Source organism: Haliotis rufescens, unplaced genomic scaffold (assembly GCF_023055435.1).
Source record: "Haliotis rufescens isolate VD_foot unplaced genomic scaffold, xgHalRufe1.0.p SCAF_92, whole genome shotgun sequence".
Classification (NCBI taxonomy): Eukaryota; Metazoa; Mollusca; class Gastropoda; order Lepetellida; family Haliotidae; genus Haliotis; species Haliotis rufescens.
In genome coordinates, this window is record NW_025964386.1 from 1060441 (window position 1) to 1078540 (window position 18100).

An 18100-nucleotide genomic window follows, 5' to 3' on the forward strand; every position below is an offset into this window, starting at 1 on the left:
ATCACGGAAGGCGTGAATCGTAGCTATGGATTAGCGACCGATGGTTGTCGGACAGTGAAATTGTTGTCTGTCCTTTCGCCCAGTCCTTTCTGTAATGCAAAATCCATATAAAGCAAGTCTAGATTTTCCTCAGGTTCTGAATACCCCATCACTGGCTCTCCTTATCACTTTAAATGGAGTTATTCGTTTCTATCAAATTACAGATAACAAAGTTATTCTAGTGAAAGCGTAGCAATACATAGCTACAAGCTATTTCGAACGAATTTCTTAACACACGCGTACGCATTTTATTTTACTCGTGAGGCGACTATTTGGACACTCAAACCGAAACAAAGTGTCCTTTATCTGCGATTGACGGGTCAGATATATTGCTGACAACAGTTCAAAATACAAGTTTTCACATAACACATCCGTCAGCTTGGTGAATGTTTCATTGCAAGGGAGGCTACTCTATCCATCTTTGACACCGTGCATGATGGGAACCTAATATGGATGCTTCTCTGTTTATTATTTACTTTACCTTACCGTGACTTCAACATATGATAAGAAAGGAGGCCACAAGCTCCTCACAGCGATAGCCTGTTCGCGGAAGTCTCTATACTATCGTTCCAATCAGTCAAGAGTTCCACACTGTGCTTGGGCGGCCAACAGCTAATGCATGGAGTTGAACTGGCAACCGACTGAACGTTATGTTTACAACCAAGTGATGATTATCGTGAAGCCGAGTACTCTTTCCCAGCTTACTTGTTTTGTTTGGTTGTCAATATGATTTTCTAATTTATTTCAATCATCATGACATTATAGTCCTTTTGCTGAATAATCGTACCGATAAATACAAAATAAATACATATCCGAAATCTGACATTCTGCATATTGAGAACATACTGATTTGGGTGTTAAACTAAAATATTAGGAATAGTTTTAATCAAGTGTTTGTGGTTTTGTTTGAGTGCCACTGGACTCCACCGCCAGCGCCACCGCCAGCGCCAGCGCCATCGCCAGCGCCACCCCCATCCCACCTCAACTCTCCTGTTACCGAGACGCTCCTTCTATCTCAACTCTCCTGTTACCTGGACTCTCCCTCTATTTCAACTCTCCTGTTACCTGGACTCTCCCTCTATCTCAACTCTCCTGTTACCTGGACGCTCCTTCTATCTCAACTCTCCTGTTACCTGGACTCTCCCTCTATCTCAACTCTCCTGTTACCTGGACTCTCCCTCTATCTCAACTCTCCTGTTACCTGGACTCTCTTTCTATCTCAACTCTCCTGTTACCTGGACTCTCCCTCTATCTCAACTCTCCTGTTACCTGGACTCTCCCTCTATCTCAACTCTCCTGTTACCTGGACTCTCCTTCTATCTCAACTCTCCTGTTACCTGGACTCTCCCTCTATCTCAACTCTCCTGTTACCTGGACGCTCCTTCTATCTCAACTCTCCTGTTACCTGGACTCTCCCTCTATCTCAACTCTCCTGTTACCTGGACTCTCCCTCTATTTCAACTCTCCTGTTACCAGGACTCTCCCTCTATCTCAACTCTCCTGTTACCTGGACTCTCCCTCTATCTCAACTCTCCTGTTACCTGGACTCTCCCTCTATCTCAACTCTCCTGTTACCTGGACTCTCCCTCTATCTCAACTCTCCTGTTACCTTGACTCTCCTTCTATCTCAACTCTCCTGTTACCCCAACTCTCCCTCTATCTCAACTCTCCTGATTGTTTGTTAACCGACAGTTTTACTCCGATAATCCTGGGATGTTTAAACGATCGCTCGTTCAGTGAATACCTTCCATTACTTAGCAGCTTTCAATGACATTGTCTTATACGAAATTGAATTTGTCCAAACTAAAAAATATACAACTGTGTCAGACGTTAATATTATCGATTCGCGTTCTGTTATGCAGGAAACACTTCTTACTGAGATGAACTTCCATGAGCAAAGTCTTTTTATAAATCCGTCATCATTTGTTTATTCTGTACAGTTTTAATAGAAAACAAAAAACACATATTTTAAGGAAGTTTTAATCGATGACATAGTTTACATCATTGAATCATTTAATTCAAAACAACCACATTCATGACTTAAACAATCGATATAAATATAAATGTAATACCCTCTGGCATGAAATAATCTGAAACAATAAAAAGACAATTAAATCTAGCCATTGTACCACCAGACGTGGCAAGATACAATCAGTTACTCAATGCGTGAGACAGTATGCACAACAAGATGACGTCACTTCCGGGACAGGAACAGACCTGTCGCTTACGTCATCGGTCGTTGGCGTTACGTCATTATTTCGTGGAAAACGTAATTTCCGGTATGTACAAAAATGTGTGACGCATGATAGGGATGAATTGTGTCCTTAAAACATGAATTTACAACGCCAAGCATACTGATGGTAGAGTCTAGTAGTTATCATAATAAACCTGGCCACACTTTACAACGAAGAAACTGACGCGTCCAACTGAACAGACTTAGTATCAGACGAGTCAAGGTTTTTCAACAAACAGAAATGCGCATCCTCCAGGTAACCCAACAACACATTCATGGTCATCTAAAGTACTCTAATATAGGGCCTTGGTAACGGAGACAAGAAAGGAGGCTAATATTTGTATGAAACCGTGACATGCATACCTTTCAGTTCACTCAACAAAAGCATGTTACGATTTCACTGAAGGTGACTTTTTTTACTTTGAAAATAAAATGGAAATGCCATGTGTTTAGTGGAATACGTGACCTGATTTGCTGCTGTAATTGACATGAAGAGTCTTAAGCGTCAGGTATACCAAACATGTTCATTGCGTGAAATATACACATGTACATAACATGATCAACAGGGCTAATCTAGGGCTGCAGTACCCGCTCTCAATAATGCCATTTGGGCATTTGACTGGAGATTTTAGTGTTGATCCAGTCTTGACTTGCCGATTATGAAATATCACCTTGTGGACAAGCATTGTGAAAGACGAATTTAGGAAAAAGGAATATTCACGAATATTGACGAATATTCATGAGTGTAGCCCACTTGAATCTAGACCCGTTGCATATAAGAATATCTAATTTTGATATAGGATCCAGATATCCTTAATGATATGAATATGAAACAAACGCAGCGGAAGTCACAGTTCCGAGATTAAAGCAGTTCTTGAACACAATCATCTCAAGTCACGTGGTGACAGAGCCCTCCTATCTCACGAAGTCTCGTCCTGACAAGTCAAAAGCGAGATCTCCCTGTCTCGCTCAGAGCTTGAACACAAAATCTCGTTTCGTGAAGAGCTTATAAAATCTCGCCTGCAGCCAGATCGCTAAGTCTTGCGATAATCAGACAAAAGCCGAGATTGCATAATCTCGAAAGGATGTGAAGTAAACGAGATTACATATCCATTGTTAGAACTACATAGGATAATGATATCTCGGTTCGGTTCCTGTCAAAGCGAGGCTTAGAGGGAGGTGAAGGACTTTGAGTGGTGAAAAGATATGTCTTATTGTTGGAATGAACTCGAGGAATATAAATAAACACACTATATGAGTTTCGTTGTTGAAATATCGGAATTGTACAGCGCTAAATGACGAAGATAAGGGTGTGCATTAAACACAGTGATAACGCTGAGATACTCGCAGCACAGCACATCAGTTTTGATTGTTGAATCAGAATTTTCATAGTGAGATCGCCGACAACAAGCAAATACAGAATGATACACACAGTGTGGCCATAAGAGAATAAAATTTATATTGTAACCAATTTTATCACAAACTTTTATTATGAAATGTTCCCTGCCACATATTATGCGGCAAAAGAAGGCTGGACAACACATTGCGCATGTGCACACTTCATTGCGCATGGCCATATGAGTAACAGAAACATAATACACTGGGGATGAGGAGGGAGCGTATCATAAACTGTAAAAACTAAACACAGTAACAAAATAATAATTAAAAACAATAACATTTGCATCTAAATGTACCTCGTGGCAATCTGAATAATTTGAATGATTTAGGAATTCGCGTATTCATAAATCCTTTTTTCAACGTTTTTCATTCACAAGCAACAACCTGAATGTTTACAACTGACTGACCAACGAAATAAACCTAGACGGATAATTACATTTCATTATGAAATCAACACAATGCTGAATCAAAAACACAAACTGTGACATTGAAAACACACAAAGCATTTTTTCACAGGACTTGTAAAGTGGAATACGTTATCGACACCAAGAGGTAAAGGGTATGTTCATTTCATCGGTTCTATATACTTTACAATGTCCATTACATGCTGACATGTGATCCATTTCAGTTTGACGTCAGCTGATCAGTCAGTGTAATTGACAATACATATAGCACACACATACACTACTGTTCAAAACAAACGTTCCTTCGCCCGCGACCTTGATGCGGCGAGTTCGCGGCATGCTCGCGATCATCGGATGTTTGTTTGTACGCTTCTAGTCACAATAGACATCCAACAATCCGGACAGCAGCGCGAACATTTCGCGTCCCGGCTGCGATCGACGGAGAGGCTTTCCTAACAGTAGTGTACATCAAAGCGTTGGTGCTTTATGGCAATGCAATCATCTCAAACAGTTCGTAGAATGAACAGAGTCTCATGATGATTGGTGCTCGATGGGGGCTGGTAAGTGAGACAGCATAGCCCTCATCGGGGATATCAATCACCAGATTCTGTTCGTCCTATGACACACAAATCAACAAGTCTTCTTCAAGCGGTGACGAAATACATGTAAATTCTTGATGCTGTCTCAAACCGGCATCGGTCGTGTATCACTGGGCGACAGTAGACAATGTCTCTAATACATTAATCTAGCGAACTCGTTTCGTGGCGTTGAGGCTTGGTGAAAAAAACACACTTCGGGTTAAGTATCTAGGAATAACATATAACTACATGTATAAACTCTTAAACTTATACGATGACGAAGTGCAGTGTTAACTAGTAATGTCTTACAGATGAGTGCAATCTGTTAATAACAGTTAGTCGCGGTTATGCCAAACCCGGAAGTAAGAAATAATCGACAAAATATTTGAACAAATCGATTGTAAATCGTACAACTGGTTCCGATGATTAGTATCGGAACTCGTTTTATCACAAGACCACCAGAGTTTGGCAAACCTACACATCACTGTAAATCTGTCTCCAGTTTAGGGTATTAATTCTCTTTTATGAATTATGATTAAAGCATATAGTACTGGCTCTTTCAACGTCCGACTTTTCATTAAGATGGATAAATTCAACAACGGTCTGACGTAAGACAAATAAACTAAGAAGAATAAATATATTATTGATGTCATGATTTTTTCATTTGTATGCACGCTCTGGATAACCTTACAGACAGATTGAGATGGTAAACATGGAGAATATAATGATATGAAATAGATTATTAAAGATTATTATGACCAGAAACAAGTTATCACAGATAGGTTTCACCTAATGAAAGAAGAATAATGCATTCTGTTTAATGTCTTAATATTATGACAAAATTCGAACAGATGTTTTCAACTTAATTGTTTATGAATGTCGTGGAAATAGCTATCCGAAATCATGAAAATGAGTGTCTTATGCATGTAAATGTTTCGAATGCATTTCAGAATGGAAATAAAGTTTGGCAGCATCATGACATACGATTTTTGGTATGCATTTTGACAATGTCGTACATGGATTACTTCCCTTGCAATGAAACCATGAAACTATGAAACTATGGAGCCATGAACTAAAATGAAAAAAAAATGAATAGGAAAGGAAGTGTACCAGAATCGGGCGGCTAAATTTGCTAAAAACGTGTATGTTTTGGCTCCCTGGGGTGTAACTACAATGTGTCACATTTTGCATTTTTTGTCATCTAGGGGAAAGCCCCAAACTACCTCCATTATCTAATACCCATACATAATTTAAGCGTGTGGAAACGTGCCTGGTGACGGCAATTTTGAGTGTTTCCTTGGCTCTAGTGTTTATACATGTACCACATCAATGCTTTGACCAATCCGAGACCATGTTTGAACTCGTATGTTTCAAACTTCCAAATAAATTGCTTCTAACATATTGCACTTAATCCTTCAGCCTGTGTTGTTCTTCATAATCAGGACATTTTATCAGGCAAATGACTAATATATACCAGCTTTTTTAATCCTGACAGAAAAAAAATCAAAATGTGGACTATTTTGCCCAATCGCCAAACTACACCCCATCGGATCACAGGTCAGTTACTGTTTGGCATGATAAGTGTGAAAATATCTTTGTGCAGTTGTCATCTCCAAATTGAGCATACTTCACCCGTCATTGGGTATAATTAATATTAGGGACTCGGTAGAACTGATGTGATACATTCGACCGCCCGGGCCATATTCTGTCCACCCTCTGGTGGCGCTGTCTTCAAGGGCAGGTAACTCTCGTGGTTTGGTCCCTGTTGATTTACACATGGATGAGCCTGGCAGCAAATGTTGGCAATATCCTCTGTACATGCGCAGAAGGAAGCCACTTTCACGCATCCGTGACTTAAGATCACTTGGAGCGGCGTCCACTCCATTAGCGTACGACAATGAAACAGTGGGAGACGACTACAACGACATCCAACCGTTGCTACTCGCCACGACTCTTTCGCACTATCACCATGGAAATAAAAACATTACTGGAAGTTGCTGTACAGGGCTTTTGTGGTGTCACGCGACGACGCACGTGACCTGGTGGGAAGGTCAAGGTCGCCCGAAAGGAGTGAAGACTATTGCCTACACATATCACTCCTGGTAGAAAGGTACACAGTTAAGGTGATGATAACATTCATGACGTTTGTTGAACAAGACGCTTATAGATCTGCGAATTTAGAAAACGTGGGTACGAGTCTCGATGCATTAACGTGTATATTTGTAACTGAGCTTCGTCAAATGTGTGAGGTGTTGGATCCACCATGTTTCTGTTGATTACTTCCCGTACTCTCGAATCTAAACTAACCTGAAACACAGAAAAACACTGAATGTAAATAGCTTCAAACTTGACCTAAATGAACTCAAACTTAGAATACAACAACAATCAAATCAGGAGAACATGACTAATAATAATTTATTTCTCAGACATTTATGTATCTGCAAAACACACCTGCATTGTTTAGACCCCAAAAAAGGAAATTGCTAACTCCTTAGCACTCTCAGCATTAGAAACCAGTTTGGTATATTTGTGATAAAAAATTTCATCTTCTTTAAATATATGCCAAGGGATGGACCATTTGATACTGTGGATGGGGGTGGGTGCTGGGTTTTGTATGGAGACGAGATATGTTTTTCTTGCAACAACTATTTCTGTTTTTCCAATAGCCTCAAGCATAATTATTTTTATCAAGCATTATTTTAGGACAACTTATATTTTTTCGATAAAATAACATCTGCAATGTAAAGGTTGAATAGAAAAAGAAACGTTATCAGGGAACTTGATGCAAATAAAATACTTTCATCAGTGCCAGTTAAATGTCTCAGACATTAGCCCAGCCATGTGAAACAGATGTTTTATCAAACGGATTTTTTTCAGTTTGAATAGTTACATCAATGTTTGTAAGGGACCGACCATAAGCAACTGGTGCAAAATTAGATCTTTAACAAAAATTAAAACTATGAGCCTGAATGTTGTTTTTCTTAAAGAAAACACATTGCAACAATGCAATTGTTGTGGCTGACAAAAAAAATTCAATAGTTTGAAGCATAAATGTCTTTGTCAAGATTTTATGGGATAATATATTTTCTTCGATAAAATCCCAGCCACTAGAATATCAAATGGTCTATGTAAACTGAAAGTTGCAGTTGAGCATGATTGGTTTCAGGAGGACCAATTACACCAAGCCGGGTAAGAGGCCGCCCGAGCATCCTCAGCGGGTGCACTTTCTGTGATATCGAACTTCCACACTTATCCGCCCATGGGAAATCTAGAAACCTACATAAATAAGAAACGTTATCCTATTCAATCAATACACATGGGCGTATGCTGGTCCGTAACCAGCATCCCTTTGGGAATTTACTGATTACACATGAAAATGGTTAATTACCCTGCCCTATCCTGTGGGAATCCCGCAAAGTGCTCTTTTCTGGACATAAAACATGTATACATTGCTCATGAAGTGCATGTATTGACAAATATGATATGTGGCATGAGCTATCCATTCCTCCTGTATGAACGATTTGTACGAGAACAAGCCATTACTAAATAAACGAGACACATTAATCTTTATACATCTGGCATCCTTTAGTTTCCTTTTAGTTAGTGAAAGGTATGACGTAAGATTCTTATTTATTATACACCTATGACGGGAGGCAGATTCGTATGGGGAGTACATAAATCTGATTACAATTAAGGGAGACGGTCTGCTATCTTTTTCCCCACTTTCGGTTCACTGCCATGGGGTAGTTTCAGTTCAGCGAAGAAACAAATAATGCTGTTTAGTATTTTTCAAAATCCCAAATCATCAAAAGGCACCTGTTCACCACTAGACTGATCTGTTTACCAAATTTCATCCAGAAAGATGTAACGGTTTATGAGTTCTGCCTTAGAAACGAGCACTCCCAACATTTGCAGTATAAGTCGTAACATGTAACTTGTAATGAAAAAAATAACCCCAAATGATCAAAAGGCAACAGTTCCCAACAGTTCTGCTCCGAACTTACGGGCGGACGGACGGACGGACGGACATGATGATCGCAATATCCCCCCGTTTTTCAAACCGATAATGAAAGTTAACCTGCAGACTTACAAAGTGAGTTTTTGAAGTTCTGATTGTCAGTGATACATTCATATAATGTTCACTGTTGTTTTGCCTTTTAATCCCAGTGGAGTCTGTGTCGGTGGATAATCGAGACTGGTTGTTCTCTGGCGCTGACGTTTTGTTTATGCAAACACCTCTTTCGTTTCGTTTCGATGTTCCTTATTAGTTACAATGTTGTGAGCATGAAATATGTTTCCCGAGGGAGAGATTAACTATAGCAGAAAGAATCGGGAGTCTCTTGAGTAGTATATTTTCAAACTATTACATAAACATAACCGTGTTGACACGAACATCAATTACTTTTTCAAAAATACATTAAATCAATAAATATATATATATCTGTTTTTGTTTTGATAAAAGTGCTAAATAATTATGTTGTCATTGCCACTGCCACATACCTCTTTTGGCGATAATATAGAAATGTAATCTTCGTATATCAAACGTGCTTTTTCTTCTACTAATTCTGGATTTTGTTCCTGCTTTAGGTCCTCACATGCCTGCCAAAACAACATGTTCTCCTCGCTGTATTCTGACCGCAAAAATTCCCTAAACACCTTCCGTCCACCTGAAACACCAGCGTCAACATTAACATCAACATTAACACCAAATTTAACATCAATATTAACTTTAAACATCAATAACATTAACATCAACGTTAACATCATCTTAATCATCAATTTTAAGATCATTAACATCAACTTATCATAAACTTTAACATGAACATCAATTTTGACATCAACTTTAACATCAACTTTAAATATGAACATTAACATCAACAATACTGATTGCAGGAATTGATCACACCAAATTGCTAGTTTAATACTTTTATCATACATGATGTTCGGAATTGAGATGAAGACATATTTAAACATGTTTCTTATTTTGCTATAAAATAAGTAATACATTTTTTTTATTTAAGTCATCAACATAAATAGTATGTTTTACTAATAATTTTTAAAATATAATTTTGCTTCAAAATACCCATACTTTTCATCAGTTTGTCAAAGGACTCGCCCCAACTTTTCACTTCTTCTATCGTTGGACTGAAACATATGAAATAAATGTAAGTATAAATGCACATGTATAGTACAAGGAATGGAGAAAGAAGGTATGTTTGTTTTACGTCGCAGTTTTACGTGCGATGATAAACGATCAGCCATATTACACACTAGGGGGCACGGGTGGCCCAGTCGTCTAAGGCACCGCGATTCGCTGTGCAGAGTTGCGTCCCTTGGGCACGCCAGAAACCTATGATTGTGGGTTCGAATCCCGGTTCGCCCCGATTATGTTTCTGGGTTTGTTAGCACCATACCCGTGCTCGTGGGTTTCACCGAAATGGTAAACGTCTGAGACCAGCATTACTTCGGGCTTTCCTCCCACATTAAGCTGACACACCGCGATAATATAACCGCAATAATGTTAAAAGCGGCGTTAAACCCAACTCACTCAGTCACTCACTATTACACACTATGAACACTCAGTAGGACTGGATTGCTTCGCATCTATTCTGCTCTGGAATCCTCACAGGGTCGATGGCTCTATTTCGTTTGAGTGGCCAGTGCACACTTCACGAGTGCATTGCCTCGAATCGTGCATAATTAAATATGATATGAAACGTCAACGCCAGAGAATACCCAGTCTCGATTACCTGCCCAAACTGATTCCATTGTAAAATATTCCAAAATAATGATGATAATCATGCGAATGGATGACTAAAAATCAGTGAACAAAGCCTTTAGCCAGTTTTCCGCCTGAAGACAACTTACAATTACCTTTCATTTCATAATACATTTAATTTATCAAAAACAGATAATAATATTTTTAGAATATATTGCTCAAATAGAAAAAAAACTAGTTTATTTAAACGAGTGCACATGATTACAATTTCTTATTTTTTAATGGCGCTCATTTACAGCTCTGCTTATTCTCCGAACGCGGCTTACACCATGGCGTCATTTTTAGCGTCGGGGGGTTCTCTGTCAGCAACTCAATGCTTGAGGTGTTAATAAATAATATATAACTGTGTTGTCGTGTACAAAAAAGGGGAGTTCCATTGTGACATATTAAGGTCACGTCTTTGTATCGCTCGATGGCTTTCTCTAAGTTAGGGAAAGGCATAGAGTCGTATCCAGCAAGGTTTCACCGATGTTGCACTGATGATTACAACCAGCTGCCCAAGAACGTTTGACAAGTCTAAATAATACCTACGTCATTGACACCATGCCACCTGAGAATGTTATTTCATCCTCCGCCTTTTTGTGGAATATTTTCGGTCTAATTGTTGAATACTGATAATTGCTACTGCACGCGAACCTGGTTCCCTCTTCCGAGTATTGACTTACCGTAATATTGACACTAATTCATGCATCAAAGTTTCAACATGTAGATATTTCTGGCATTTCTTGTAATGATCTTAATGAACTGTCATCTGTATGTTTATCATTGAATGAGTGAGTGAGTGAATGAGTGGGTGAGTGAGTGAGTGAGTTGGGTCTAATGCCGCTTTGAACAGTATTCCATTTATATCACGGCGTGTCAGCTCAATTTGGTAGGAGGGGGGCACAGGTGGCCCAGTCGTCTAAGGCGCCGCAATTCGCTGTGCAGAGTTGCGTCCTTTGATTATGGGTTCGAATCCCGGTTCGCCCTGATTAGATTTCTAGATTTATCAGCACCATAGCCGTTCAGTACAGATTCAACAGATCCATAAAAATAGCTTTAACACCAGGTGTTCGCGAAGAGGTAAAACACGCCCTGCTCTACCGGTAGCACCCGCCAATCTCACAATTTCATTAAAAAAGGAAAGTGCCTGTTGGTAAGGGGGGTGAAACTAAATGTAAAGGTCATAGCATTGGTTAGAATCGCACATGTTGGCACAAGCGACCTGTTATATCAATTTCGTCAACTTCTTGTGGTTCTTCTCAATTGTTGGGATCAAACACCAGATTTAAGCGAGTTATTCACTGTTATGTTCAAGGTTCAATGTATTGGTGCTGTAGGGTCTCAAACTCACACAAACGAGAGTGATCCTATTCAAACAGTCATCCCGGGTTCACAATGGTTACCCAATTAGAGTCACTACGGTTTCTACTTCAGTACCATCCTACATTATGTAATTATGACAGATGCTATTATGCCCACGCCAGGGATAGGCAGGGAGCGATTAGACGCAGATTGGAAGTGAACATCCATTCATGATTAGTCTCCTCGGCGAATGTGTATTAGTCTGACGACTTGCGTGCAATATGTGCATATTGGCCGAGCATTAAAGCCGACTCAGTCAGGTCGCAGCTGAGACTGAGTTTTCATGAACACCACCAGGCCAACACTGCCATTCAAACCCCTTTCTGGGGAGCAGCAGTATGTTCTCGAAGCATTTAAACAGGAAGGATGGCGTAAGGAATATGTTACTCATAATCACCACATTATGAACTTCATAATCCTCACATGTGTATCCCATAATCCTCACATGTGTACCCTATACATCTCAAAATATTTACCCCACAATATTAACAATATATACCCTATAATTCTCACAATATTAACCCCATAACTCCAACAATATGTTCCTAATAACTCCCACAATATGTACCCCACAACTCCAACAATATGTACCTGATAACTCCCAAAATATGTACCTCATAACTCTTACAATATGTACCCCATAACTCCCACAATATGTAACCCATAACTCCCACAATATATACATCATAATCACCACAATATGTACCCTATAACTCCCACAATATGTACCCAATAACTACCACAATATGTACCCATAACTCCTACAATATGTACGCCATAACTCCTTCAATATGTATCCCATAATTCCCACAATATATACATCATAATCACCACAATATGTTCCCTATAACTCCAACAATATGTACCAAATACCTCCCACATTATGTACCTCATAACTCCTACAATATGCACCCGATAATTCCCACAATATGTACCTAATAACTCCTACAATATGTACCCCACAACTCCCACAATATGTACCCCATAACTCCCACATTATGTACCCCAAAACTCCCACAATATGTACCACATTACTCCAACAATAGGTACACCATAATCCTCACAATATGTACCACATGATACCAACACTATTTACCTCATAGTTCTCACAATATTTACCTCATAATTCTCTCAATATGTACCCCATAATCCGCACAAAATGTACCCTATAACTCCTCCAATATGTACCCCATCACTCCCACAATATGTACTTAATAACTCCTACAACAGGTTCCTCATAATCCTCACAATTTGTACCTCATAATCCTCACAATTTGTACCTCATAACGCTCACAATATTTACCTCATAATTGTCACAATATGTATCACATAATTCCCACAATATTTACCTCATAGTTCTCACAATCTTTACCTCATAGTTCTCACAATATGTACCTCATAACTCCAACAATATGTACCTCATAATCACCACATTATGTACCCTATAACTCCTATAATATGTACCCCATAACTCCCACATTATGTACCCCATAACTCACTCAATATGAACCCCCTAACTCCAACACTATGTATCTCATAATTCTCAGAATATTTACCTCATAATCCTCACAATCTTTACCAAATAATTCTCACAATATTTACCTCATAATTGTCACAGTTTTTACCCCATAATTCTCACAACATGTACCCCATAATCCGCACAAAATGTACCACATAATACCAACAATATTTACCTCATAGTTCTCACAATCTTCACCTCATAACTATCACAATATGTACCTCATAATCACACCAATATGTACCTTATGACTCCCATAATATGTACCCCATAACTCTCACATTATGTACCCCATAACTCATTCGATACGAACCCCATAACTCCAACAATATGTATCTCATAATTCTCACAATATTTACCTCATAATCCTCACAATCTTTACCAAATAATTCTCACAATATTTACCTCATAATTGTCACAGTTTTTACCCCATAATCCTCACAATATTTACCCCGTAATACCCACACAATTTACCTAATAGTTCTCACAATCTTTACCTCATAGTTCTCACAATATGTATCACATAATTTCCACAATTTTTACCTCATAGTTCTCACAGTTTTTACCCCATAATTCTCACAACATGTACCCCATAATCCGCACAAAATGTACCACATAATACCCACAATATTTACCTCATAGTTCTCACAATCTTCACCTCATAGCTATCACAATATGTACCTCATAATCACACCAATATGTACCTTATGACTCCCATAATATGTACCCCATAACTCTCACATTATGTACCCCATAACTCATTCGATACGAACCCCCTAACTCCAACAATATGTATCTCATAATTCTCACAATATTTACCTCATAATCCTCACAATCTTTACCAAATAATTCTCACAGTATTTACCTCATAATTGTCACAGTTTTTACCCCATAATCCTCAGAATATTTACCCCGTAATACCCACACAATTTACCTCATAGTTCTCACAATCTTTACCTCATAGTTCTCACAATATGTACCTCATAATTGTCACAATTTTTACCACATCAATCTCACAATAATTACCCAATAATCCTCACAATATGTACCACAAAATTTCCACAATATTTACCTCATAGTTCTCACAATCTTTACCTAATAATTCTCACAATATTTACCCCATAATCCTCACAATATGTACCACATAATACCCACAGAATTTACCTCCCATAGTTCTCACAATATTAACCTCATTACTCAGACAATATGTACCTCATAATCACCACAATATGTACCCATAACTCCCACATTATCTACCCCATAACTCCCATATTATGTACCCCATAACTCCCACATTATGTACCCCATAACTCAAACAATATGTATCACATAATTCTCACAATATTTACCTCATAATTCTCACAATCTCTACTTAATAATTCTAACAATATTTACAACATAATTCTCACAATATGTACCACATAATTTCCACAATATTTACCTCATAGTTCTCACAATCTTCATCTCATAACTGCCACAATATGTACCTCATAATCACCACAATATGTACCCTATAACTCCCATAATATGTACCCCATACTCCGAAATTATGTACCCTATAACTCCCATAATATGTACCCCATAAATCCCATATTATGTACCCAATAACTCCCACACTACGGACCCCATAACTCCCACATTATGTACCCCATAACTCCAAAAATATGTACCCCATAACTCCAACATAATTCTAACAACTTTTACCTCATAATTCTCACAATATGTACCACATAATACCCACAATAGTTACCTCATAATTCTCACAATATTTACCTCATAATCCTCACAATATTTACGTCATAATTATTACAATATGTACCTCATAGTTCTCACAACATGTACCCCATAATCCTCACAATATGTACCACATGATACCAACACTATTTACCTCATAGTTCTCACAATCTTTACCTCATAACTCCCACAATGTGTACCTCATAATCACCACAATATTTACCCCATAACTCCACCAATATGTACCCCATAACTCCAACAATATGTACCTCATAATTCTCACAACATTTACCTCATAATCCTCACGATCTTTACCTCATAATTCTCACAATATGTACCACATAATACCCACAATAGTTACCTCATAATTCTAACACTATTTACCTCATAGTTCTGACAATGAGTACCACATAATTCCCACAATATCTACCTCATAATTCTCACAATATTTACCTCATAATCCCCACAATATTTACGTCATAATTATCACAATATGTACCCCATAGTTCTTACAATCTGTACCTCATAGTTCTCACAACATGTACCCCATAATCCTCACAATATGTAAAGCATGATACCAACACTATTCACCTCATAGTTCTCACAATCTTCACCTCATAACTCCCACAATGTGTACCTCATAATCACAACTATATGTACCCCATAACTCCCACATTATGTACCCCATAACTCCCACATTTTGTACCCCATAACTCCCACAATATGTACCCCATAACTCTCACATTATGTACCCCATAACTCCCACATTATTTACCCCATAACTCCAACAATATGTACCCCAAAATCCTCACAATATGTACCACATAATACCAAAACTATTTACTTCATAGTTCTCACAATATGTACCCCATAACTCCCACATTATGTACCCCATAACTCCAACAATATGTACCCCATAACTCCCACATATGTACCCCATAACTCCCACATTATGTACCCCATAACTCCAACAATATGTACCCCATAACTCCAACAATATGTACCTCATAATTCTCACAATATTTACCTCATAATTCTCACACTATTCACCTCAAAGGTCTCACAATGAGTATCTCATAATTCTCACAATATTTACCTCATAATTCTCACAATATGTACACATTATTCCAACAACATTTACCTCATAATTCTCACACTATTTACCTCATAATTGTCACAAGACACAATATTTACCTCCTAATCCTCACAATATGTACCCAAAAATCCTCACAATATGTACCACATAATACCCACACTATTTACCTCATAGTTCTCACAATATATACCTCATAATTCTCACAATATTAACCTCATAATTCTCACACTATTTACCTCATAGGTCTCACAATGAGTATCTCATAATTCTCACAATATTTACCTCATAATTCTCACAATATGTACCACATAATTCCCACAACATTTACCTCATAATTCTCACACTATTTACCTCATAATTGTCACAATACACAATATTTACCTCCTAATCCTCACAATATGTACCCAAAAATCCTCACAATATGTACCACATAATACCCACACTATTTACCTCATAGTTCTCACAATATTTACCTCATAATTCTCTCAATATGTACCACATAATCCTCACAATATGTACCACATGATACCCACAATATGTACCCCATAACTCCCACATTATGTACCCTATAACTCCCACAATATGTACCCCATTAATCCCATATTATGTACCCCATAACTCCCACACTACGGACCCCATAACTCTCACATTATGTACCCCATAACTCCAACAATATGTACCCCATAACTCCAACATAATTCTCACAACATTTACCTCATAATCCTAACAATCTTTAACTCATAATTATCACAATGAGTACCACATAATTCCCACAATATTTACCTCATAATTCTCACAATATTTACGTTATAATTATCACAATATGTACCTCATAGTTCTTACAATATGTACCTCATAGTTCTCACAACATGTACCCCATAATCCTCACAATATGTACCTAATGAAACCAACACTATTTACCTCATAGTTCTCACAATCTTTACCTCATAACTCCCACAATGTGTACCTCATAATCACCATTATATGTACCCCATAACTCCAACATTATGTACCCCATAACTCCACTAATATGTACCCCATTACTCCAACAATATGTACCTCATAATTCTCACAACATTTACCTCATAATCCTCACTATATGTACCACATAATACCCACAATAGTTACCTCATAATTCTCACACTATTTACCTCATAGTTCTCACAATGAGTACCACAAAATTCCCACAATATTTACCTCATAATTCTCACAATATTAACCCCATAATCCTCACAATATTTACGTAATAGTAATCACAATATGTACCTCATAGTTCTTACAATCTGTACCTCATAGTTCTCACAACATGTACCCCATAATCCTCACAATATGTACAACATGATACCAACACTATTCACCTCATAGTTCCCACAATCTTCACCTCATAACTCCCACAATGTGTACCTCATAATCACCACTATATGTACCCCATAACTCCCACATTATGTACCCCATAACTCCACCAATATGTACCCCAAAACCCTCACAATATGTACCACATAATACACACACTATTTACCTCATAGTTCTCACAATATTTACCTCATAATTCTCACAATATGTACCCAATAACTCCCACAATATGTACCCTATAACTCCTCCAATATGTACCCCATAACTCCCACATTATGTACCCCATAACTCCAACAATATGTACCCCAAAATCCTCACAATATGTACCACATAATTCCCACAATATTTACCTCATAGTTCTCACAATCTTCACCACATAGTTCTCAAAACATGTACCCCATAATCTTCACAATATGTACCTCATAATCCTCAACAATCCTAATAACATGTAACTCATAATCCTCATAATCCTTGCTACATGAACTTTAAAATCCCCACAACACGTACCCCATTATCTTCACAAGAACCCTACAATCTATCTCAATGTGTGCCATAATCCAAGCCATATATACATCTTCATCCTCATCCTCAACTTTTATCCCAGTACCAACATGAATCCCAGC

General features: G+C 38.1%; 1 protein-coding gene across 3 annotated transcripts in view; it reads right to left on the reverse strand.

Annotated features, from left to right (window-relative positions):
• Nucleotides 1–2005: 2005 nt before the first annotated feature.
• LOC124135612 (regulator of G-protein signaling rgs-2-like) overlaps nt 2006–18100 on the reverse strand; it is a 132310-nt gene continuing 116215 nt past the window's right edge. For all 3 annotated transcript variants that reach the window (XM_046501021.2, XM_046501020.2, XM_046501019.2), the window contains exons 4-6: nt 9742–9797; nt 9153–9319; nt 2006–6959 (exon numbers count right to left, since the gene is read on the reverse strand). In XM_046501021.2, coding sequence (XP_046356977.1) covers nt 6789–6959; nt 9153–9319; nt 9742–9797 — 394 coding nt within the window. In that variant the 3' untranslated portion in view covers nt 2006–6788. The remainder of the gene's footprint in view (nt 6960–9152; nt 9320–9741; nt 9798–18100) is intronic.